The sequence below is a fragment of the Heptranchias perlo genome, chromosome 7 (genome assembly GCF_035084215.1).
Source record: "Heptranchias perlo isolate sHepPer1 chromosome 7, sHepPer1.hap1, whole genome shotgun sequence".
NCBI lineage: Eukaryota > Metazoa > Chordata > Chondrichthyes > Hexanchiformes > Hexanchidae > Heptranchias > Heptranchias perlo.
In genome coordinates, this window is record NC_090331.1 from 27,705,923 (window position 1) to 27,732,735 (window position 26,813).

At 44.2% G+C, this 26,813-nt stretch overlaps 1 protein-coding gene across 1 annotated transcript in view; it reads left to right on the plus strand.

The window, feature by feature from the left end:
- LOC137323576 (low-density lipoprotein receptor-related protein 1-like) overlaps nucleotides 1–26,813 on the plus strand; it is a 1,400,855-nt gene that overhangs the window by 1,006,403 nt on the left and 367,639 nt on the right. Inside the window, exons 36-37 of the mRNA XM_067987196.1 lie at nucleotides 24,299–24,433; nucleotides 24,523–24,652. Of these exons, the coding sequence (XP_067843297.1) occupies nucleotides 24,299–24,433; nucleotides 24,523–24,652 (265 nt within the window). The remainder of the gene's footprint in view (nucleotides 1–24,298; nucleotides 24,434–24,522; nucleotides 24,653–26,813) is intronic.

Sequence of the window (26,813 nt, forward strand, 5' to 3'; positions counted from 1 at the left end):
TTAAAGGGACAGTCCTCCAATGGCTGCTCCTGGAGCAAACACCCACACAGCACAATGGAGCAGCACAGGGGAAAGGCTGCGCGTAGATTTAGTGGTGCCTCACTCCAGGTGCTACTGGATGGAGTGAGGAGGAGGAATGATGCCTTCTACCCAGCGGACAGGAGGAAGTGGCCTGCCTCTGCCACCAAGAAGGCCTGGCTCGAGGTGGCAGAGGAGGTCACCAGCAGCAGCAACATCTCCCGTACCTGGATCCACTGACCTAACTAGGTCAGCCAAAGTGAGTACACTTACTCATTCTCCTACATTCCGTCTTCCACAGCACCGCCCCCACCCCCCAACTCATTCTGCACTGCCAACATTACCCTATCACATCACTCCTCACACCCACTCAAAGCTGATACTCAACTTAACGGCACTTCCTCACCTCCCATTAGTCACTCCACCACTACCACTCAACCCAATCCTCATACAATGTCATGGCTCTGATTCATACTCACCTTCTCATGCATCTCTTTTAGCCATAACCAAACCAGTGCATTCATCGATTGGCCACATCACCATCACTCACTCACGCATCTGTAATTTCTCCCCTTAAAGGAGAAGAGAGCCCAGACTGCATGGGAGAGGGCGAGGACCAGAGGGGGGCCGCAACACATCGTCATCCTCACAGACACGGAGCAGGAGGTGCTGGAGCTGAGCCGCACCCTCGAGTGCCTGTCTGTCGGGGACACCGAGACTGGCACACGACAAACGTCTGGTGACAGAACTTTAACATTCAGCGCACACAATATCAATTGATGTGAACATGCCTTGCCATCTTCAACACCTCAATTTGCTCATCGCAACATGACACATCTGTGAACATGCTTAATATTGCCTTCTGTTCTCTCACATGGCCTTCAGCGACCACTGTGATGGCAGAGGGCGATTCCTCAGAGGACCTGCCGGCCTCTGAGGGTGCACTGTCACATCTGAGCGAGCCATCTACCAGCACAGATAAACACACCTCGATGGGTGCCAGTCTGCTGTTAGTTGGGGTTGCACATGGTGAGTTAACACACACGTGAGCACGAGCAGATACTGGTGGCAGGGGCAGCTGTGGAGAGTCTGTGTCGGTGGGAGCATTCTTCTCCAGGCTCTGCTCAACTGGATACAGATGCTGAACCCTAGGGGCCATCCTTTAAAAGGAGAATGATTGAGGGGTAGCAGCACATTTGCGAGGTGCTGGAACAGGTGCCACGCACACTCTCCACAATTGCGCAGAGGATGGAGGAGTCCAACTCTTGCATGAGTGGCATGGTGGCACAGGTACGGGAGTGAATCTCTGGGATACCGTCACAGGGACGTGAGGGCATCTCTGAGATAGTGTCGCGAGTAAGTGCGGGGATGTCTGTGATGGCTGACCTCCATGGAGCTTCGAGCATGGCTCACAAATGAGTCCATTCAGGCCCTAACAATGGCACTCGGACTCAGGGTGAACAACATTCTGCCGCCTTAAACAGGCTGGCAGATACACCAGCACTGGCCTTACAAGGCTTCATACATGTCCTCCAAACTGTCGTCCAGCAGAGTGGTAGGAGTTGTGTGGGCTTGGCCCAGGGGAGGGATGATGGCGAAAAGGGACATGGTAGTGGTGACGCCACTCAAAGCGCACCCACGTCTCACTCATTGCCCCCCTCTCAACCAGTAACTGCAATGCTGCCTCCTCTCCAGGTAGCCGAGTCTGCCCCTGCAGGTGGAGCAGTCTTTGGAGGGGCCCTCACTGGCACCAAAACCCAGAGGGCGTAGGCCCAAAGCATCTAATGGGTCAGGGCATCAACAAGAGCAACCTGCCACTACCTCTGCTGCAGCCATAGGGGATGTTCCACATAGAAGTAGTCGGAAGCGAAAGTCACCACTACTGCCATGTCTTGGCCATTCTTGACTGGCTTCTGTCATAAGGTCCTTTCATGAGGTTCACCCTGAACGGCAACACTTGATGCCATCCATTGAGTCAATCTACAGTGGGCGTATGTGTAGCTGCAGGACTATTTTGTGCAGATGTGGGGGGGGCGGGGGGGTTGCTGGCGTGGGCGCTGCTCTATCCAGGTGGGGTGTGAGGACTGGACTCTTCACACTGTCTGATATTAGGAGAACCATTCACATATCAGTGACTCCCTGGCCTCATGAGCAGCCAGGTGAGCTGCTGTTCTGCCCGTGGTTTCCTCCTGCTCCTGCTTCATAGAATCATAGAATCATAGAAGTTACAACATGGAAACAGGCCCTTCAGCCCAACATGTCCATGTCGTCCAGTTTATTCCACTAAGCTAGTCCCAATTTCCTGCACTTGGCCCATATCCCTCTATACCCATCTTACCCATCTAACTGTCCAAATGCTTTTTAAAAGACAAAATTGTACCCGCCTCTACTGCTGCCTCTGGCAGCTCGTTCCAGACACTCACCACCCTTTGAGTGAAAAAATTGCCCCTCTGGACCCTTTTGTATCTCTCCCCTCTCACCTTAAATCTATGTCCCCTCGTTATAGACTCCCCTACCTTTGGGAAAAGATTTTGACTATCTACCTTATCTATGCCCCTCATTATTTTATAGACTTCTATAAGATCACCCCTTAACCTCCTACTCTCCAGGGAAAAAAGTCCCAGTCTGTCTAACCTCTCCCTATAAGTCAAACCATCAAGTCCCGGTAGCATCCTAGTAAATCTTTTCTGCACTCTTTCTAGTTTAATAATATCCTTTCTATAATAGGGTGACCAGAACTGTACATAGTACTCCAAGTGTGGCCTCACCAATGCCCTGTACAACTTCAACAAGACATCCCAACTCCTGCATTCAATGTTCTGACCAATGAAACCAAGCATGCCGAATGCCATCTTCACCACCCTATCCACCTGTGACTCCACTTTCAAGGAGCTATGAACCTGTACTCCTAGATCTCTTTGTTCTATAACTCTCCCCAACGCCCTACCATTAACGGAGTAGGTCCTGGCCCGATTCGATCTACCAAAATGCATCACCTCACATTTATCTAAATTAAACTCCATCTGCCATTCATCGGCCCACTGGCCCAATTTATCAAGATCCCGTTGCAATCCTAGATAACCTTCTTCACTGTCCACAATGCCACCAATCTTGGTGTCATCTGCAAACTTACTAACCATGCCTCCTAAATTCTCATCCAAATCATTAATATAAATAACAAATAACAGCGGACCCAGCACCGATCCCTGAGGCACACCGCTGGACACAGGCATCCAGTTTGAAAAACAACCCTCGACAACCACCCTCTGTCTTCTGTCGTCAAGCCAATTTTGTATCCAATTGGCTACCTCACCTTGGATCCCATGAGATTTAACCTTATGTAACAACCTACCATGCGGTACCTTGTCAAAGGCTTTGCTGAAGTCCATGTAGACCACGTCTACTGCACAGCTCTCCTCCTCCCCCTCCTCCTCCTCAATGTGGGTGGCAGATGTGGATGGGGCCTCCTCAAGCGGTACCCCTCTCTGTTGTGCCATGTTGTGCAGGGCACAACACATGACTATAATGTGTCCCACTCTGTGTGGTGCATATTGAAGCGCTCCCCCAGAACGATCAAGGTACCTGAATCGCATCTTGAGCAGCCCTACAGCATGCTCAATTGTAGACCTGGTAGCGACGTGGCTGTCGTTATATCGACGCTGTTACTCGGTGATGGCATTCCTCAGAGGTGTCATGAGCCACGTGTGCAGAGGGTATCCCTTGTCTCTGAGGAACCAGCCCTTACGAGTGTTCGGTGCATGGAAGAGGGGCAGGATGTTGGACTCCTGGAGGACGAAGGAATCGTGGCATCTGCACGGGTATCTGGCGCACACGTGAAGGAATCTCTTGCGGTGGACACAAAACAAGCTGAGTGTTGATGGAGTGATAGCCCATCCTGTTGATGAACAATCCTGGCTCGTGTGGAGTTGCTCGTATTGCTATATGGGTGCAATCGATTGCACTACTATCCTCAAATCACAGCGTGGAATCCCACTGCCCTCTCCGTCTGGCTGAGGTCGTCCATGGGGAAGTTGACGTATTGCGAGGCCCTGTGAAACAAGCCGTCGGTGATCTGCCTTATGGACTTGTGTGCAGACTACTGAGAGACTCCAGTGATGTCCCTGGTGGCACCCTGGAATGATCCAGAGGCGAAGAAGTTGAGGGCAGTGCTGACTTTGACAGCGACAGGTAAGGAGATGCTGCTCAATCCAGTCGGGAGGAGCTCGGCATGGAGGAGGCTGCAGATGTCTGCGACTACCTGGCGACTGACTCTGAGCCTCCATATGCACTGTTCCTCAAAGAGGTCCAGAAAGCTGACCCCTAGTCTGTAGACCCTGTTGCGAGGGTAGTGCCTCCTGCAACGTCACTCTCTCTGTTGTTGCCCTCCGTGCTCTTGTGCAGGTGCCTGTGGCGCAGCACTGTGTTGTGGAGCTCCACGTGGCGGAGGTGGACGCCTTGCCTGGCGTGGATGGTGATGTTGCTCGTCCTCTGATGTAGTGGTGAATGCAGCCATGGCGCCCCCATCCTGATGGTGTGAGTTTGAGGGGGTCTGCAAAGTAGGTAAATATGTTTGCAAAGCAGAGTTTTGGGTGGAAAGTAAGAATTTTGAGTGAAAACACAAAGGTCTTGCAGCCGAAACTTTGTCTGAAGTGACAGAGTGCCCTGCTGCAATAAATGACGTTTCCTCCCCACCTGTCAAATTAGCATTTGCATCTCCTGCTGGTTGAAACACGTCTGTTTCCCACAGCATGGGACAGACACTGAGGATGCTTCAAAATCGCACGGTGGGACTCCCGCATTCGGGAGGCATGCACGCACCCTGATGACATCACTGGGAAACCCAAAGTCAGCAGGTTGGAGCTGGGCTCCAAACCCACTCGGCATTTTAGCGATTTTCGGAGCCCCCTGCCTCCAACGCACCTGCTCCATCACCTGAAAATCGGCCCCCTGTTCTCTCACACATAGCTTGGTTCATCAGTGTTAACATGAATACAATAAAATGAACAAGGAAGTTAAAAGGAAAAGCAAGGTTTTTAATTGTCATACTTATTTTAAGCTGTTAAAAAGTGTGGATACTGTAGTGATTTTGTTATATATATTCTCCCCCAAAAAAGGAAATGGAAAGTGATGATTAAGCCTGCTGGTCCCATCAACAGTTAAGGGGAAATTCAGAGAAAATATACTGGATTATATCAATTTAAGTTAATTTTTGGCAGAAGGTGTTTGATTACGAAAGCATTTCTGGGGAGAACAGTACTGAGAATACTTGACTATTTTTCCCTTCTGCTTTCCCATTGTATGACTTTGTCCCTCGCCATGTAAGTCAAAGCTTCTGCTGTTACTCAACCTCCCTCCATAAGTAGCCGTGTTCCATCATGCAAACACTATGGGGGGCGAGGATTATCTCAGACACTCTCATACTCTGAAAATAGTCTAACTCTTCTGATAATAAATCATTTTTAGATTATTACATGTACTACCTCGGTATTCAATATATTGGAACTGCCAAACATAAATAATTATATATCTATTAAATTATATTTGCTGTTAATCACAAGTAAAATACAGCCATTACAGGACTTCCATATTTCATGTCAAACTAGCATCTCGATAGGAATAGACTGACAAATGAGACATTGATAACACTAAGCCTTTATTTACTACTTGAAGTACAACACTAATGGCACAGAGAATTCAAGGAACTCCTCTCCCATGTATAAAAGATTGGAATAGCAGAACGTAATTACCCCCGCTCTACTAACCTTCACAGACATACAAAAATGGATTCCATGGCCCAGTGATATATTTTATGCTCTTTCATTTCTACCTAGACACAGATGATATCTAACTGTTTCTTTTCTTTAATTTGTCTGGTTTGAGAAACCCTGTCATTATAGACATGCATCACTTCTGAGTTCCCAGTGTTCTGATCAGATTTAGCAAGTGCCATGTGTTATATATGCAGATTGTGAAGCAATTGGAGAGAAAGTGAGAGGCGCTCAGTGAATGTACACAATAAGCCAAGGGAACCGCAGTTCTATCCATACAAGTGAAATAAACAACATTGGCAAATGAAGAAAAAAAATTGAGAGCTATAGTATTAAGTAAATGCCTTGAGAATTACAGAAGTGGCAAAGTGCGTCCTTACTTTATTAAGATGAGGGATGATACTTTACCATTGAAAGCCAGAAAATAGCAGTGAGTGTTTATTTTAATATACAATTGCAATAAATTCAATCAAACTGAAATGTAGCCTTCAATGGCTTCCGGTTCGATTGCATGATATTAGTAGGCAAGTCTTTTCATATTACTAAATGCTTTATTGTGTACTTTGTTGTTCATCTATTAGTATATGGTATACCTCTTAGCAAAATAAGACGAGTAAAGAAATCACAACAACCAAGAAGAATATTAAAATGGACAATTTGCAGTTGCTCAACAATTCACTTCGCACTCGGGAATCCCGCTACATTTGCATGATCCTTGGGCCATATCATCCTTTGAGCACTGAGGATGTTATTGTGGTTTGCCAAAAGATACTGAAAAGTCAGGAACTTTCACTGGATTTTTCCATCAAGGACTTTGCTCCAGTAGCATCTAGAATTGATAATTGTCGATGGTCAAGTTTGTTTCATTATATTTTCATTTTGAATTAACGTATAGACTGATAGGCTTACGTTATTTTTTTGTGATTAATCAGGTAGGATGCAATGTATGCTTCACGTGATAGTTCTGTAATCAACTGGGGTCACCCCTGGCACATTAATACCAATCACATAAGGCAACAGGCAATAAAAAAAATGTATATTCTATTTTGTGAGTAACAGCAAAGTAAGACACTTCGCATTATGTCAGACAGGATTGATGGTTGTATTTTAACTACATTATTATTAAAATGGATAAAATCCTCAGATTAACGCAACAGAATTAAAATATTACAAGCGTTATAGTGATACCAGATAAGATTTTGCACAGCACAATGTTGGATAATATAAAATTGCAGTACTTGTGCAGCGAATCACGCTATATGTGGAATATGGACAAGTTCACAGGATTTATCATGAGTGTTGACAAGCGTAGTGTTGCTGGCAAATACATACTAATTAAACAGCAAGTACATCATCAGTCACTTCAGTGTGACACATTTAGAAAAGCTATATATGTTAAAATTGCAGTGGTCCATATTTGTCACTACATTTAGAACAAAAGGTAATTTCTGTCTTGTACACCATAATATCATGTCTGTCAAAATGGTCTATCAATATTCTACTTCCTTGGTCAAGTCTCTTTTTTTCTTCTTTCTAATTGTTTATTTTGATAGTTTTCTACTGCTGTTATTCACCAATCCAATTGTGAAAAACCTTTCCCCCCAATTGGGACCAACGACATAGGTAGGAAGGGAGATGAGGTCCTGCATCAAGAATTTAGGGAGCTAGGTAGAAGATTAAAGAGCAGGACCTCAAAGGTTGTAATCTCTGGATTACTCCCAGTGCCACGGGCTAGTGAGTATAGAAATAGGAGGATAGAACAGATGAATGCATGGCTAAAGAGTTGGTGCAGGAGGGAGGGTTTCAGTTTCCTGGATCACTGGGCCTGCTTCTGGGGAAGGTGGGACTTGTACAAGTCGGACGGGTTGCACCTGAACCAGAGCGGGACAGATATCCTTGCGGGGAGGTTTGCTAGCACTGTTGGGGAGGGTTTAAACTAACTTGGCAGGGGGATGGGATACAGAGTGGAGCTACAATAGGGGGTGATGTGCAGCCAAATATAGAGAAAAAAACAAGTCAGCTTGGAAGACAGGGCAAATATGTAAGGGCAAGGCTGGATGGCATCTATTTTAATGCAAGGAGTCTTGCGAATAAGGTGGATGAACTGAAGGTGTTGATAAACACATGGGAGTATGATATTGTTGCTGTCACAGAGACATGGTTGAGGGAGGGGCAAGACTGGCAGCTCAATATTCCGGGGTACAGAATCTTCAGGCGAGACAGAGGGGGAGGTATAAGAGGAGGGGGGGTCGCAATATTAATTAAAGAATCAATTACTGCCATAAGGAGGGATGATATATTAGCAGGTTCCTCTAATGAGGCCATATGGGTGGAGCTTAAAAACAAAAAGGGGGCAAGCACTTTGATGGGAGTGTACGAAAGGCCCCCAAACAGTCAGGGGGAGATAGAGGCACAGATATGTAGGCAAATCTCAGAAAATTGTGCAAATAATAGGGTAATAATAGTGGGGGATTTCAACTTCCCCAATATTAACTGGGATACTCAGAGTGTAAAAGGCTTAGAGGGTAGAAAATTCTTAACGTGCATCCAGGAGAGCTTTTTGAGCCAGCATGTAGAAAGTCCTACAAGAGAGGGGGCGGTACTGGACCTAATTCTAGGGAATGTGGCCGGCCAAGTGGAAGAAGTGCTAGTAGGTGAGCACTTTGGTGACAGTGACCATAATTCGGTGAGATTTAAGGTGGTCATGGAAAAGGACAGGGAGGGGCCGGAAATAAAGGTTCTAAATTGGGGGAAGGCCGATTTTAATAGGATAAGGCAGGATCTGGCCAAAATGGACTGGGATCAGCTGCTTGTAGGAAAATCCGCATCGGAGCAATGGGAGTCTTTCAGAAGGAAGATTGAGACCATACAATGGCAACATGTTCCCGTAAAGGTCAAGGGTGGTTCCAAGAACTCCAGGGAACCTTGGATGTCAGGGGATATACGAGAATGGATTACGAAAAAAAGGAGGGCTTTTGGCAGATACAAAAGGCTAAAGACGGAGGAAGCCCTAGAGGAGTACAAAAAGTGCAGGAGGATACTTAAAAAAGAAATTAGGAGATCAAGGAGGGGCCATGAAATAACACTGGCGAGCAAAATAAAGGAAAATCCTAAGATGTTTTATAAGTATATTAAGGGTAAGAGGATAACTAGGGGAAAAATAGGGCCCATTAGGGACAAAAATGGCAATCTGTGTGTGGAGCCGGCAGATGTTGGAGGGGTTCTAACTGAATTTTTTGCATCTGTTTTCACTATGGAGAAGGACGATGTAGACATAGAAATACGGCAGGGGGACTGTGATATACTCGAACATATTAACATCGAGCGGGAGGAGGTATTGGCGGTTTTAGCAGGCCTAAAAATGGATAAATCCCCAGGCCCGGACGAAATGTATCCCAGGCTACTGTGTGAGGCAAAGGAGGAGATTGCGGGGGCTCTGACACATATATTCAGAACCTCTCTGGCCACAGGGGATGTGCCAGAGGACTGGAGAACCGCTAATGTAGCACCATTATTCAAGAAGGGGAGTAGGGAAAAACCGGGGAACTACAGGCCAGTGAACCTAACATCAGTGGTAGGAAAATTATTGGAAAAAATTCTGAAGGACAAAATTAGTCTCCACTTGGAGAAGCAAGGATTAATCAGAGATAGTCAACATGGCTTTGTCAAGGGAAGATCATGTCTGACTAATTTGATTGAATTTTTTGAGGGGGTGACTAGGCGTGTGGATGAGGGTAACGCAGTGGATGTGGTATACATGGATTTCAGTAAGGCCTTCGATAAAGTCCTGCACAGGAGACTGGTCAAGAAGGTACGAGCCCATGGAATCCAGGGTGCCTTGGCACTTCGGATACAAAACTGGCTTAGTGGCAGAAGGCAGAGGGTGATGGTCGAAGGTTGCTTTTGTGACTGGAAGCCTGTGGCCAGTGGGGTACCACAGGGATCGGTGCTGGGTCCCTTGCTGTTTGTGGTCTACATTAACGACTTGGATATGAATGTAAAAGGTATGATCAATAAGTTCGCTGATGATACAAAAATTGGTAGGGTGGTAAATAGCGAGGAGGATAGCCTCAGTCTGCAGGACGATATAGATGGGATGGTCAGATGGGCGGAACAGTGGCAAATGGAATTTAACCCGGAAAAGTGCGAGGTGATGCACTTTGGAGGGACTAACAAGGCAAGGGAATACACAATGAATGGGAGGACCCTAGGCAAGACAGAGGGTCAGAGGGATCTTGGTGTGCAAGTTCACAGATCCCTGAAGGCGGCGGAACAGGTAGATAAGGTGGTAAAGAAGGCATATGGGATACTTGCCTTTATTAGCCGAGGCATAGAATATAAGAGCAAGGAGGTTATGATGGAGCTGTATAAAACACTGGTTAGGCCACAGCTGGAGTACTGTGTGCAGTTCTGGTCGCCACACTACAGGAAGGATGTGATCGCTTTGGAGAGGGTGCAGAGGAGATTCACCAGGATGTCACCAGGGCTGGAGCGCTTCAGCTATGAAGAGAGACTGGGAAGATTGGGTTTGTTTTCCTTGGAGCAGAGGAGGCTGAGGGGGGACATGATTGAGGTGTACAAAATTATGAGGGGCACAGATAGGATGGATACTAAGGAGCTTTTTCCCTTCGTTGAGGGTTCTATAACAAGGGGGCATAGATTCAAGGTAAAAGGCGGGAGGTTTAGAGGGGATTTGAGAAAGAACTTTTTCACCCAGAGGGTGGTTGGAGTCTGGAACTCACTGCCTGAAAGGGTTGTGGAGGCAGGAACCCTCACAACATTCAAGAAGCATTTGGATGAGCACTTGAAATGCCATAGCATACAAGGCTACGGACCAAATGCTGGAATATGGGATTAGATTAGACAGGGCTTGATGGCCGGCGCGGACACGATGGGCCGAAGGGCCTCTATCCTTGCTGTATAACTCTATGACTCTATAATTTCAATTTCCCTCCAATGACATTATATCAAAAAGATTCTACCCGTTCATATTACAGCTAAGGGAATTCTCTCAGACACAATTAACATGACAGTTTCTCACCTAACCATGATATAAACTAATTAAATGGGGTCTTATGCAAAATATTAAACACTATAGATCAGATAAATGAAGGATACTACTTCAAGCTAAGTCAAGACACTAGAACAAGGGAACATAGGTTAAAGTTGATGAAAGAAGGAAGAAACTCTTCACGGAAAAGGATGGTCAACATTTTTAGGGAGGTAGTATTGCAAAAACCTTAGATTAATTGAACATAAAGTTAGATGGCAGAGTCTGTATTTTTTTTTGTTTTTGCATGGATAACTTAATGATGAGCAGAATAGTTCCTTCATCTGTATCTTGTAAACAACACATACAAAACAAATTTTAAAAAATAACCTACTTACCCGTAAATTTGGCTCCAACAACTTTCTTTTCCCATCAACAATAGAACAGCATACACTGTCAGGCTCCCAAACATCCGAGACCCTACCTTTATGATTCACTATTCCCACCTGGCCCCCTGACTCTCCATGCTCAGTGGCTTAATTTAACAGTGGCATAAAAACATAAGAAACAGGAGCAGGTGTCGGCCATATGGCCCCCGTTCAATCAGATCATGCCTGATCTTCAACCTCAACTCCACCTTCCTGCCTGTTCCCCAGATTCCTTAATTCCCCTAGAGTCCAAAAATCTATCTATCTCAGCCTTGAATATACTCAACCACTCAGCATCCACAGCCCTCTGGGGTAGAGAATTCCAAAGATTCACAACCCTCTGTGTGAAGAAATTCCTCCTCATCTCAGTCTTAAATGGCCGACCCCTTATCCTGCGAATATGCCCCCTAGTTCTAGACTCTCCAGCCAGGGAAAACATCCTCTCAGCATCTACCCTGACAAGCCCCCTCAGACTCCTATGTTTCAATGAGATCACATCTCATTCTTCTAAACTCCAGAGTTTCTAGGCCCATTCTACTCAACCTCTCCTCATGGGGCAATCCTCTCATTCCAGGAATTAATCTAGTGAATCTTCATTGCACCACCTCCAAAGCAGGTATATCCTTCTTTAAATAAGGAGACCAAAACTGTACGCAGTACTCCAAGTGAGGTCTCACCAAATCCCTGTACAATTGCAATAAGACTTCTTAACTTTTGTACTCCAACCCCCTTGCAATAAAGGCCAACATGCCATTTGCTTTCCTAATTGCTTGCTGTACCTGCATGCTAACTTTTTGTGTTTCTTGTACAAGGACCCAAGTCTATCTGAACACCAACATTTAATAGCTTCTCACCATTTAAAAAATATTCTGTTTTACTATTCTTCCTCCAAGTGAATAACCTCACATTTCCGCACATTATACTCTAGCTTACACCTTGCCCACTCACTTAACCTGTCTCTATCCCTTTGCAGACTCTTTGTGTCCTCCTCGCAGTCTCCTTTCCCACCTAGCTTTGAATTATCATCAAACTTGGATACATTATACTCGGTCCCTTCAACTATGTCATTAATATAGATTGTAAATAGAGTCATAGAGTTATACAGCACGGATAGAGGCCCTTCGGCCCATCGTGTCCGCGCCGGCCATCAAGCCCTGTCTAATCTAATCCCACATTCCAGCATTTGGTCCGTAGCCTTGTATGCTATGGCATTTCAAGTGCTCATCCAAATGCTTCTTGAATGTTGTGAGGGTTCCTGCCTCCACAACCCTCTCAGGCAGTGAGTTCCAGACTCCAACCACCCTCTGGGTGAAAAAGTTCTTTCTCAAATCCCCTCTAAACCTCCCGCCTTTTACCTTGAATCTATGCCCTCTTGTTATAGAACCCTCAACGAAGGGAAAAAGCTCCTTAGTATCCATCCTATCTGTGCCCCTCATAATTTTGTACACCTCAATCATGTCCCCCCTCAGCCTCCTCTGCTCCAAGGAAAACAAACCCAATCTTCCCAGTCTCTCTTCATAGCTGAAGCGCTCCAGCCCTGGTGACATCCTGGTGAATCTCCTCTGCACCCTCTCCAAAGCGATCACATCCTTCCTGTAGTGTGGTGACCAGAACTGCACACAGTACTCCAGCTGTGGCCTAACCAGTGTTTTGTACAGCTCCATCATAACCTCCTTGCTCTTATATTCTATGCCTCGGCTAATAAAGGCAAGTATCCCATATGCCTTCTTTACCACCTTATCTACCTGTTCCGCCGCCTTCAGGGATCTGTGAGCTTGCACACCAAGATCCCTCTGACCCTCTGTCTTGCCTAGGGTCCTCCCATTCATTGTGTATTCCCTTGCCTTGTTAGTCCCTCCAAAGTGCATCACCTCGCACTTTTCCGGGTTAAATTCCATTTGCCACTGTTCCGCCCATCTGACCATCCCATCTATATCGTCCTGCAGACTGAGGCTATCCTCCTCGCTATTTACCACCCTACCAATTTTTGTATCATCAGCGAACTTATTGATCATACCTTTTACATTCATATCCAAGTCGTTAATGTCGACCACAAACAGCAAGGGACCCAGCACCGATCCCTGTGGTACCCCACTGGCCACAGGCTTCCAGTCACAAAAACAACCTTCGACCATCACCCTCTGCCTTCTGCCACTAAGCCAGCTTTGTATCCGAAGTGCCAAGGCACCCTGGATTCCATGGGCTCGTACCTTCTTGACCAGTCTCCTGTGCGGGACTTTATCGAAGGCCTTACTGAAATCCATGTATACCACATCCACTGCGTTACCCTCATCCACACGCCTAGTCACCCCCTCAAAAAATTCAATCAAATTAGTCAGACATGATCTTCCCTTGACAAAGCCATGTTGACTATCTCTGATTAATCCTTGCTTCTCCAAGTGGAGACTAATTTTGTCCTTCAGAATTTTTTCCAATAATTTTCCTACCACTGATGTTAGGCTCACTGGCCTGTAGTTCCCCGGTTTTTCCCTACTCCCCTTCTTGAATAATGGTACTACATTAGCGGTTCTCCAGTCCTCTGGCACATCCCCTGTGGCCAGAGAGGTTCTGAATATATGTGTCAGAGCCCCCGCAATCTCCTCCTTTGCCTCACACAGTAGCCTGGGATACATTTCGTCCGGGCCTGGGGATTTATCCATTTTTAGGCCTGCTAAAACCGCCAATACCTCCTCCCGCTCGATGTTAATATGTTCGAGTATATCACAGTCCCCCTGCCGTATTTCTATGTCTACATCGTCCTTCTCCATAGTGAAAACAGATGCAAAAAATTCAGTTAGAACCCCTCCTACATCTGCCGGCTCCACACACAGATTGCCATTTTTGTCCCTAATGGGCCCTATTTTTCCCCTAGTTATCCTCTTACCCTTAATATACTTATAAAACATCTTAGGATTTTCCTTTATTTTGCTCGCCAGTGTTATTTCATGGCCCCTCCTTGATCTCCTAATTTCTTTTTTTAAGTATCCCCCTGCACTTTTTATACTCCTCTCGGGCTTCCTCCGACTTTAGCCTTTTGTATCTGCCAAAAGCCCTCCTTTTTTTCCTAATCCATTCTCGTATATCCCCTGACATCCAAGGTTCCCTGGAGTTCTTGGAACCACCCTTGACCTTTACGGGAACATGTTGTCATTGTATGGTCTCAATCTCCCTTCTGAAAGACTCCCATTGCTCCGATGCGGATTTTCCTACAAGCAGCTGATCCCAGTCCATTTTGGCCAGATCCTGCCTTATCCTATTAAAATCGGCCTTCCCCCAATTTAGAACCTTTATTTCCGGCCCCTCCCTTTCCTTTTCCATGACCACCTTAAATCTCACCGAATTATGGTCACTGTCACCAAAGTGCTCACCTACGAGCACTTCTTCCACTTGGCCGGCCACATTCCCTAGAATTAGGTCCAGTACCGCCCCCTCTCTTGTAGGACTTTCTACATGCTGGCTCAAAAAGCTCTCCTGGATGCACGTTAAGAATTTTCTACCCTCTAAGCCTTTTACACTCTGAGTATCCCAGTTAATATTGGGGAAGTTGAAATCCCCCACTATTATTACCCTATTATTTGCACAATTTTCTGAGATTTGCCTACATATCTGTTCCTCTATCTCCCCCTGACTGTTTGGGGGCCTATAGTACACTCCCATCAAAGTGCTTGCCCCCTTTTTGTTTTTAAGCTCCACCCATATGGCCTCATTAGAGGAACCTGCTAATATATCATCCCTCCTTATGGCAGTAATTGATTCTTTAATTAATATTGCGACCCCCCCTCCTCTTATACCTCCCCCTCTGTCTCGCCTGAAGATTCTGTACCCCGGAATATTGAGCTGCCAGTCTTGCCCCTCCCTCAACCATGTCTCTGTGACAGCAACAATATCATACTCCCATGTGTTTATCAACACCTTCAGTTCATCCACCTTATTCGCAAGACTCCTTGCATTAAAATAGATGCCATCCAGCCTTGCCCTTACATATTTGCCCTGTCTTCCAAGCTGACTTGTTTTTTTCTCTATATTTGGCTGCACATCACCCCCTATTGTAGCTCCACTCTGTATCCCATCCCCCTGCCAAGTTAGTTTAAACCCCCCCCAACAGTGCTAGCAAACCTCCCCGCAAGGATATTTGTCCCGCTCTGGTTCAGGTGCAACCCGTCCGACTTGTACAAGTCCCACCTTCCCCAGAAGCAGGCCCAGTGATCCAGGAAACTGAAACCCTCCCTCCTGCACCAACTCTTTAGCCATGCATTCATCTGTTCTATCCTCCTATTTCTATACTCACTAGCCCGTGGCACTGGGAGTAATCCAGAGATTACAACCTTTGAGGTCCTGCTCTTTAATCTTCTACCTAGCTCCCTAAATTCTTGATGCAGGACCTCATCTCCCTTCCTACCTATGTCATTGGTCCCAATGTGGACCACGACCTCTGCCTGCTCACCCTCCCCCTTGAGAATGCTGAGGCCCAAGCACTGATCCTTGCAGTACCCCACTAGTTACAGCCTGCAAACTTGAAAATGACCCGTTCATCCCGACTCTGTTTTCTGTCCATTAACCAATCCTCTATCCATGCTAATATGTTACCCCCAACCCCATGAGCCCTTATCTTGTGTCACAACCTTTTATGTGGCACCTTATCGAATGCCTTTTGAAAATCCAAATATATTACATCCACAGGTTCCCCTTTATCTACCCTGCTCGTTACATCCTCAATAAACTCTAAGACATTTGTCTAACATGATTTCCCAATCATAAAACCATGTTCACTCTGCCTAATCATATTATGATTTTCTAAGTGCCCTGTTACCACTTCCTTAATAATGGATTCCAGCATTTTCCCGACCACTGATGTCAGACTAACTGGCCTGTAGTTCCCTGTTTTTAATTTTCCTCCTTTCTTGATTAGCAGGGTTACATTTGCTACCTTCCAATCCATTGGGACCGTTCTCGAATCTAGGAAATTTTGGAACAAATGACCAGTGCACCCACTATCTCTGCAGCCACCTCTTTTAGAACCATCAGAGCCATCAAGTCCAGGGGATTTATCAGCTTTTAGTCCCATTAGTTTCTCAAGTACTTTTTCTCTACTGATATTAATTACTTTAAGTTCCTCACTCTCATTAGACCCTTGGTTCCCCATTATTTCTGGTATGCTTTTTGTGTCTTCTACTGTGAAGACAGATACTACATATTTGTTTAACACAAATGCCATTTCCTGATTTCCCCATTATAATTTCTCCTGTCTCAGCCTTTAAGGGACCAACATTTATCACTACTCTCTTCCTTTTTACATATTTGTAGAAGTTCTTACAATCCGTTTTATTATTTCTTGCTAGTTTACTTTCATAGAATCATAGAATCATAGAATCATAGAAGTTACAACATGGAAACAGGCCCTTCGGCCCAACATGTCCATGTCGCCCAGTTTATACCACTAAGCTAGTCCCAATTTCCTGCACTTGGCCCATATCCCTCTATACCCATCTTACCCATCTAACTGTCCAAATGCTTTTTAAAAGACAAAATTGTACCCGCCTCTACTACTGCCTCTGGCAGCTCGTTCCAGACACTCACCACCCTTTGAGTCAAAAAATTGCCCCTCTGGACCCTTTTGTATCCCTCCCCTCTCACCTTAAATCTATGCTCCCTCGTTATAGACTCCCCTACCTTTGGGAAAAGATTTTGACTATCTACCTTATCTATGCCCCTCATTATTTTATAGACTTCTATAAGATCACCCCTTAACCTCCTACTCTCCAGGGAAAAAAGTCCCAGTCTGTCTAACCTCTCCCTATAAGTCAAACCATCAAGTCCCGGTAGCATCCTAGTAAATCTTTTCTGCACTCTTTCTAGTTTAATAATATCCTTTCTATAATAGGGTGACCAGAACTGTACACAGTATTCCAAGTGTGGCCTCACCAATGCCCTGCACAACTTCAACAAGACATCCCAACTCCTGCATTCAATGTTCTGACCAATGAAACCAAGCATGCCGAATGCCTTCTTCACCACCCTATCCACCTGTGACTCCACTTTCAAGGAGCTATGAACCTGTACTCCCAGATCTCTTTGTTCTATAACTCTCCCCAACGCCCTACCATTAACGGAGTAGGTCCGGCCCGATTCGATCTACCAAAATGCATCACCTCACATTTATCTAAATTAAACTCCATCTGCCATTCATCGGCCCACTGGCCCAATTTATCAAGATCCCGTTGCAATCCTAGATAACCTTCTTCACTGTCCACAATGCCACCAATCTTGGTGTCATCTGCAAACTTACTAACCATGCCTCCTAAATTCTCATCCAAATCATTAATATAAATAGCAAATAACAGTGGACTCAGCACCGATCCCTGAGGCACACCGCTGGACACAGGCATCCAGTTTGAAAAACAACCCTCTACAACCACCCTCTGTCTTCTGTCGTCAAGCCAATTTTGTATCCAATTGGCTACCTCACCTTGGATCCCATGAGATTTAACCTTATGTAACAACCTACCATGCGGTACCTTGTCAAAGGCTTTGCTGAAGTCCATGTTCATATTCTATTTTCTCCCTTTTTATCAATTTTTTGGTCATCTTTTGTTGGTTTCTAAAACTCTCCCAATCCTCAGGCTTCTTGGGTATATTATAGGCCTCTTCTTTTAATCTAATACTGTCCTTAACTTCTTTGGTTAGCTATGGATGGATCACTTTTTCCATGGAGTTTTTATTTCTTAATGGAATGTGCATTTGTTGAGAATATTGAAATATTTCTTTAAATGTTTGCCATTGTTTATCAACCGTCATACCCTGTAATCTAATTTCCCAATTTACCTCAGCCAACTGGCCTCTCATACCTATGTAATTGGCTTATATAAATTTAAGACTCTAGTTTCTGACTTAAGTACGTCACACTCAAACTCAATGTGAAATTCCATCAAATTATGATCACTCTTCCCCAGAGGATCCTATACTGTGAGATTACTAATTAACCCTGTCTCTTTACACAATACAAGTTCTAAAATAGCCTGTTCCCTGGTTGGTTCCATGACGTATTGTTCGAGGAAACTGTCTCGAATGCATTCCATGAACTCATCCTTCAAACTATCTTTGCCAATTTGATTTGCCCAGGCTATATCAAGATTAAAGTCCCCCACAATTACTGCATTACATTTGTTACAAGCTCCTAATATTTCATGATTAATACTCAGCCCAACGGTATAGCTGCTATTAAGGGGCCTATAAACTACTCCCACCTGAGTTTTCTGCCCCTTGTTATTTCTTATTTCCACCCATGTCGAGTCTACTTCCTGATCTTCCGAGCTAAGATCCTTTCTCACAATTGTCCTTATGTCATCCTTTATTATTAGGGCTTATACCCCCTCCCTTCCCATTCTGCCTGTCTTTTCTAAATGTCATGTGCCCTGGAATATTTCGTTCTCAGCCTTGGTCACTTTGCAACCATATTTCTGTAATAGCTATTAGACCAAAACCATTTATCTCTATTTGTGCCACTAATTCGTCTATCTTGATACGAATGCTCTGTGCATTCAGATAAAGAGCCTTTAGTTTTGACTTTTTAACATTTTTTCCTGCTTTGAACATATTTGCTGATGCACAATTATTGGTAAACTCTCTGCCCCTTCCTGCCACACTCTGCTTATCTTTACCCAAATCAGTACGCTGCTCTGTTGCCTTGATTTTTCTCATTAGATTTCTAAATTTCCCCTCACCTGACCCCTCCCCCCCACTTTTTGTTTAAAGCCCTATCTACTGCCCTAGTTATTCAATTCGGCAGGACACTCGTCCCAGCCCAGTTTAAGTGGAGCCTGCCTCAATGGAACAGCTCCCTCTTTCCCCAATACTGGTGCCAGTGCCCCATGAATCGAAACACCTGTCTCCCACACCACTCTTTGAGCCATGCATTTAACTCTCTGATCTGTTTGTCCCAATGCCAATTTGCGCATGACTCAGGTAGTAATCCAGAGATTATTACCTTTGAGGTTCTGCTTATTAATTTAGACCCTAGCTCCTCAAACTCCCTCAGCAGAACCTCATTCTTAGTCCTACCTATGTTGTTGGTTCCTGCAAACGACACAATTCTCATATCCACTGCAGAAGTTTATAATTCCCAGGAATTACCATGCAGCTGGGGCTCCAGCTCCAGCACTTCTTCCTTCATATAACCAACAGGGCCCCAGTGTGCTGATGAACAGGAGTCCATTTCTGATTTGCAAACTCCAACATTACTTATGTATTTCAACAGGACTGTGGCATTGAGAAGAGGGAAGATGGATGGTGTTGAGGGGGTGAAAGGAGAGAGCGAGACCCATTTGGGGACCCAGTTGGTTGGCTAGACCAGAGAGAGACCTTTTGGAGTGTACAACGGAGGGGGGTTGACAGACTCTGTTGACTAGGGATGAATGGTCAACAAGCTAGAACCCTGTTGTGCTAGTGTGGTATCTCTGTCTTTTCTGAAAACAAGAGGGATGATTGCTGTTCGGGTTTAATGAATCGATATTATAAAAAACTTATCCTTTAACTGACTGAACAATGCCATTGGGAGACTCAGTGATATATTGATAAATGCTGCTGACAAAATATTTCTTCCTATTACCATGCATTATGAAGATACTTAAACTTTCAGATGTTTTACCTCTCTGGTTCATTATTCATTTAGAAGACATTGATTTCAACATTACCACTAAAAGGGTAATTTTGCAAGGCGTCACTCCAGCATGGAAACTCAGTAAATTGACATTTGGGCTGGAGATAGCACTACAGGGCCAGTTCTGCAAATCGTGCATCTGTCTAGCGAGCCTGTATGCTGAGAGTGAAACCTCACAGAATCCCCTCTATATTTACAAATAAAAAACTTCCAGCTGTCACAACGGCTGATGCTATATACATACATGCGAGTAATTATTTGCTCAGTATTCTACAGGACACTGTATTCATGGTCTGTATTGAAAGCTTCAGCTTACTGCTTCTGCTTAGAAGTTCACCTTGGACATTATAAGAGGTCATGACATTAGAAGAAAAGATCAAAAAAGATACAAAGACATTTAAGATAGACAGGGTGGAGATAATTGATAAACTAATCAAACTTAGAGAGGCTAAGACCCCTCGTCCAGATGGATTGCATCCGTGCATATTAAAAGAAGTTAGGGAAGAGATAGCAGAGGCACTATTACACATTTATAAAAATTCATTAGTAAAGGGAATAGTGCCAGAGGACTGGCAGACAGCTGATGTGATTCCTATATTTAAAAAGGAAAATACAACAAGTCCAGGGAACTATAGACCAATTAGCTTAACATCGGTGGTAGGAAAGATAATGGAATCCTCATTCAAAGGTGTAATAGAAAATTATCTAGAAACCAAAAATATAATAAAGAATAGTCAGCACGGATTTCAAAAGGTCATGCTTGACCAAACTTATTGAATTCTTTGAAGAAGTAACAGAAAGGGTAGACTCGGGTAATGCAGTAGATGTAATATATTTAGATTTTCAAAAGGCCTTCGATAAGGTACCGCATAGTCGAGTCATGACTAAGGTCAGAGCATGTGGAGTCAGGAGACAAGTAGCGGAATGGATAGCAAGCTGGCTACAAAACAGAAAACAGAGAATAGGGGTTAAGGGTAGTTACTCAGACTGGCAAAAGGTGGGAAGTAGTGTTCCACAAGAATCGGTGCTGGGACCACTGTTGTTCACCATTTACATAAACGATTTGGACTCGGGAATCTGAAGTACAATTTCAAAATTTGCGGATAACACGAAATTGGATGTTATAGTTAATACTGAGGAGGACTGCGACAAAATCCAGGAAAACATTAATGAACTTGCAGAATGGGCACGTAATTGGCAAATGAATATCAATGTAGATAAGTGTGAGGTAAAACATTTTGGTAGGAAGAATAAGGAGACCACATACTGCTTAGATAATAAGAGCCTAAATGGGGTAGAGGAGCAGAGGGATCTGGGGGTACAGACACACAAATCATAAAGTACCGACGCAGATTAATAAGGCCATTAGAAAAAACAAACCAAACACTGGGATTCATTTCTAGAGGGATAGAATTGACAAGCAGATAAGTTGTGTTAAATTTGTATAGAACCTTAGTTAGACCACACTTGGAGTACTGTGAACAGTTCTGGTCTCCATATTATAAAAAGGGTATAGAGGCACTGGAGAAGGTGCAAAAAAGATTTACTAGGATGATACCAGAACTGAGAAGTTATACCTATCAGGAAAGATTGAGCAGGCTGGGGCTGTTTTCTCTAGAAAAGAGAAAACTCAGAGTACACCTGATAGATGCCTTTAAGGTTATGAAAGGGTTTGAGAGGGTAGATATAGAGATGTTTCCACTTGTGGGGCAGACCAGAACTAGGGGCCATAAATATAAGATAGTCACTAATAAATCCAATAGGGAATCCAGGAAAAATTTCTTTACCCAGAGAGCGGTTGGAATGTGGAACTCGCTACCACAAGGAATAGTTGAGGCGACTGGAATAGATTCATTTAAAGGGAAGCTAGATAAACACACGAGGGAGAAAGGAATAGAAGGATATGCTGATGGAGTTAGATGAAGTAGGGAGGGAGGAGGCTCGTGTGCAGCATAAACACCGGCATGGACCTGTTGGGCCGAATGGCCTGTTTCTGTGCTGTACATTCTATGTAATTGTTACGCTGTGTAAGTCAATTTCAACAACATGCGGTTTATATACTTACACTGATAACCTTTACTCATTGCTCCTGGGTTTAAGCCAATCACAGAGCCTGCACTTGAGGTAAAGGACTAGAGATCGGTGATTTGTGTACCGAAGCCAGAGTATTGAAATTTAGCTCCACTGTGAATATGTTGATAACGGATGGTATTTGTAAAAATGTTACCAAGTAATTTTCTTTAGCTGCTACCTTTGCATCAGAGAAAAGTAAAACTCTGAGGCACTGGAATTCAAGAATACTGATTTCAAAAAAGGAAAATTTATTATAGCTGTAATTGTTTGTTCCTCCCATCAATTCCTAGATCTCTGATTAGTTGCTGCTGAGTAAATGCATAGTCTTCATTTGCTTTTGGGTGCTTGAAGAAATTATTATTGGATCGCGGGCTATGCAGTTGATATTGATTGGGTCAGAAATCAATGCTTATAAATGAATATCAGCAATTTTGAATGCATTAAGAAAGTTTTTCAGCCTATCATTCCGTTTTACTGTCAGGTCAAGATAACAGTTGAAGAAATTTGTTTATTTTGCATTTCGAAAGTTTTTACATTAAACTGCTTAAAGATTAGCAGTAAAAAAGCATGACTGATTCCAGAATTAATATGATTCCGGACTGCTGTTAGCAAATAAAATATGGTTCTGAGGATAAAATAAATTGTTTTGTGCTGGAATCCTTGTAGAGGATGGCATAATTTGATTTCAGCCAACGTTCTTGAGTACTAAATAACTTACATAGATTTATTTTCTTCAGTAATAGATGTTCATACAACTATTGCTTCAATAATTACACTTGGTAAGATGTTATCACAGATTGGTCCTTTTATCTTTTCGGCAGCTGACAAATCCTCAAGAAACCAGCACAAGATTGTTGAGACTTACATGGCCTGTTAGCACAACAAAACCATCTTACACCCTCGGTCTAACTGCACACACAGGAAAAAAAATCTTCCTCAAAATATATATACTGACATACCACAGTCAAACTGTTAGAAATGGAATCGCAACAAATTCTGTTCAAATCGCTGATTACGTTGCAGATTTATATGATGGGTTCTGGATGGAGTTCAAAGAACCTGGCTAACCAGATAACGCAGTTACCTGGGGCATTACTTTAGGAGCCGAATATTCTGTGTGAATTTTTTTAAACCGCAAAATGTCTTCTCAATTCACTTTTCCAAGCCTCAAAATTCATTCTCTTTCCCACATCTAACCATCTCTAAACAGAATCATGATCATCTCTGTGGTGTCAAACTGACTGATATTAATTAATGAATGAGTGAAAATTTCTTCAAACTACTGAACATCAGGAAAACCAAAGCCATAGTTTACAGTTCCCAGCATAAACTCCCTTTCTTTGCCACTGACTGCATTCCCCTCTTTGGTCACTCGCTCAGGCTGAATCAGGCCACATGAAACCTTGGCAACCTGTTCAACCTAAAAATGAGTTTCAACCACTACAACCTATCTATCATCAAGATTATTTATTTCCATCTCCACAACATCATCTGCCTCTGGCCCTACCTCGCCTCCAGTTTCAACGAAACTGCTATCCATGCTTTTGTCACCTCTAGATCAATTTCCCAAATAGCCTCCTTCCTAGTCTTATGGTTTCCAGCCTGCTGCTACTGCTAGCTCATTCTTAGATCTCTCCGCCCCCCCATCCCCACGGACTGTGGCCTTGGCAGGCACCTTAGGGTCGAAGTTGAAAATGTGATAATGACCAGATAATCTGTTTTTTTAGTGATTTTAGTTGAAGGATAAATATTGGCCTGAACACTGGGGAGAACTCCACTGCTCTTCTTGGAATAGTGCCATGGGATCTTTTATGTCCACCTGAGAGGGCAGACGAGGCCTCAGTATGAAGTCTCGTCCAAAAGATGGCACCTCGGAAAGTGTAGCACTCCCTCAATACTGCATTGGAGTGTCAACCTGGATCAAACACTCATGTCTCTGGAGTGGGGTTTGAATCTTAACCCCACAACCTTCTGACTCAGAGACCAGAGTGTTGCCACTGAGTCACGACTGAGCAGGCATAGTGTTTGCTCCAGATCATTACCCAGTGACCCCTGCTGGAAGTGCATATGCATGTATGTATACTTTGAGTAAAGTCAGAATTGAGCTTGGCTGTGAAGTCAGAATAGGTTGCTCGCACTCTTACACGTGGTCTCATACGTGAAGAACAGCACTTGAGTTCGGCAGCAGATAATCTGTTAAAGCACACCTTACAGGCAGGAGAAAGACAATTGGTGCAAAACAGAGGAAGAACAGAAAAAAATACTTCACTTGGAAGACGTAACCTTCTTGTTATAATTTGATTGGTGAAACATTGTGGAAAATTGGTGACCTTTTGAATTATTAATTATAACATTTTATTTACAGCGAATGATACAATCTATTGGACAGATATGGGAAGGAGTACAATTAGCAGAGCTAAACGAGACCAGACCTGGAGGGATGATATTATTACTAATGGCCTTGGACGGGTTGAAGGCATAGCAGTTGATTGGATAGCTGGTAGGAGATTTTCTGCCCATTTTTCAATTATCTGCTAATGTTATAGTTTGATGGAACATTAACATTTATCTGTTCTACATCTTTCTCAGGCAATATATATTGGTCAGATCATGGCTTCAATATAATAGAAGTTGCAAGATTTAATGGCTCCTTTCGCTATGTGGTCATATCCCAAGAGCTTGATCAGCCACGTGCAATAGCAGTCCATCCAGAAAAAGGGTAAACCAGCTTTTTTTAATGAAAAAAATCAAGATGGGCATATTCAATGTCCTTTTTCATTTTAATCAACTGAAAATTTTCCACATCCTTGCCTGCTACCTTCAGCTGAGCGATGTCATGCTCAATTTCTCATTCAGTCACATCAAAGTTCGTAACTGAAAGCTCCTGAATAGTCAGCTTCAATTATAGAGGATAGCTTAATGATATAATGGATTCATCCACAAGTCAGAAAGCTGCAGAAAAGTACTTAGAAAAATATAAAAAGATGTGATGAAAAAATAATTTGACATGGAACTCTTACTCAGGAGTGCCATTTTGCATTTTTAGAAAAGATTTTTTTTAGCTTAGAATTGATGTTGTATAGCGTGGGTTCCATTTTCACAGCAAATCTTAATGCTGGATTTAAATCATTCCTAAAAAGGAATCGTGAATTCTTGAATACCAAATTTTGAGTGAAGTGTTGAACATTTCCTTCCCCTATTTCATTCTTTTCTATCATTCTTTCTTCCTCTCTCTCTCTCTCTCTCTCTCTCTCTCCCCCTCCCTTTCTACTCAGAAAATTACAACCTCAGGTTTTTTTTATTCATTCATGGGACGTGGACGTCACTGACAAGGCCGGCATTTATTGCCCATCCCTAATTGCCCTTGAGAAGGTGGTGGTGAGCCGCCTTCTTGAACCGCTACAGTCTGTGTGGTGAAGGTTCTGCCACAATGCTGTTAGGTAGGGAGTTCCAGGATTTTGACCCAGCACTGACGAAGGAAAGGCGATACATTTTCCAAGTCAGGATGATGTGTGACTCGGAGGGGAACGAGGAGATGGTGTTGTTCACATGCTCCTGCTGCCCTTGTCCTTCTAGGTGGTAGAGGTCGCGGGTTTGGGAGCTGCTGTCAAAGAAGCCTTGGCGAGTTGCCGCATTGCATCCTGTAAATGGTACTCACTGCAGCCGATGGCGGAGGGAGTGAATGTTTAAGGTGGTGGATGGGGTGCCAATCAAGCGGGCTGCCTTGTCCTGGATGGTGTTCAGCTTCTTGAGTGTTGTTGGAGCTGCACTCATCCGGGCAAGTGGAGAGTATTCCTGACTTGTGCCATGTCGATGGTGGAAAGGCTTTAAGGAGTCAGGAGGTGAGTCACTCGCCACAGAATACCCAGCCTCTGACCTGCTCTTGTAACCACAGTATTTATGTGGCTGGTCCAGTTAAGTTTCTGGTCAATGGTGACCCCCAGGATGTTAACGGTGAGGGATTTGGCGATGGTAATGCCGTTGAATATCAAGGGGAGGTGGTTAGACTCTCTCCCTTGTTGGAGATGGTCATTGCCTGGCACTTGTCTGGCATGAATGTTACTTGCCACTTATCAGCCCAAGCCTTGATGTTGTCCAGGTCTTGCTGCATGCAGGCATGTACTGCTTCATTATCTGAGGGGTTGCGAATGGAGCTGAACACTGTGCATTCATCAGCAAACATCCCCCTTTCTGACCTTATGATGGAGGGAAGGTCATTGATGAAGCAGCTGAAGATGGTTGGGCCTAGGACACTGCCCTGCAACGATGTCCTGGGCCTGAGACAATTGACCTCCAATAATCACTACCATCTTCCTTTGTGCTTGGTATGACTCCAGGCACTGGAGAGTTTTCCTCTGATTCCCATTGACTTCAATTTTACTAAGGCTCCTTGGTGCCACACTCGGTCAAATGCTGCCTTGATATCAAGGGCATTCACTCAAACCTCACCTCTGGAATTCAGTTCATTTGTCCATGTTTGGACCAAGGCTGTAATGAGCTCTGGCGCCGTGTGGTCCTGCCAGAACCCGAATTGAGCATCGGTGAGCAGGTTATTGGTGAGTAAGTGGCACTTGATAGCTCCCATCACTTTGCTGATGATTGAGAGTAGACTGATGGGCCAGTAATTGGCCGGATTGGATTTGTCCTGATTTTTGTGGACAGGACATACCTGGGCAATTTTCCACTTTGTCGGGTAGATGCCAGTGTTGTAGCTATACTGGAACACTTTGGCAAGAGGTGCAGCTAGTTCTGGAGCATAAGTCTTCAGCACTACAGCCGGGATGTTGTCGGGGCCCATAGCCTTTGCTGTATCCAGTGCACTCAGCCGTTTCTTGATATCACATGGAGTGATCAAATTGGCTGAAGACTGGCATCTGTGA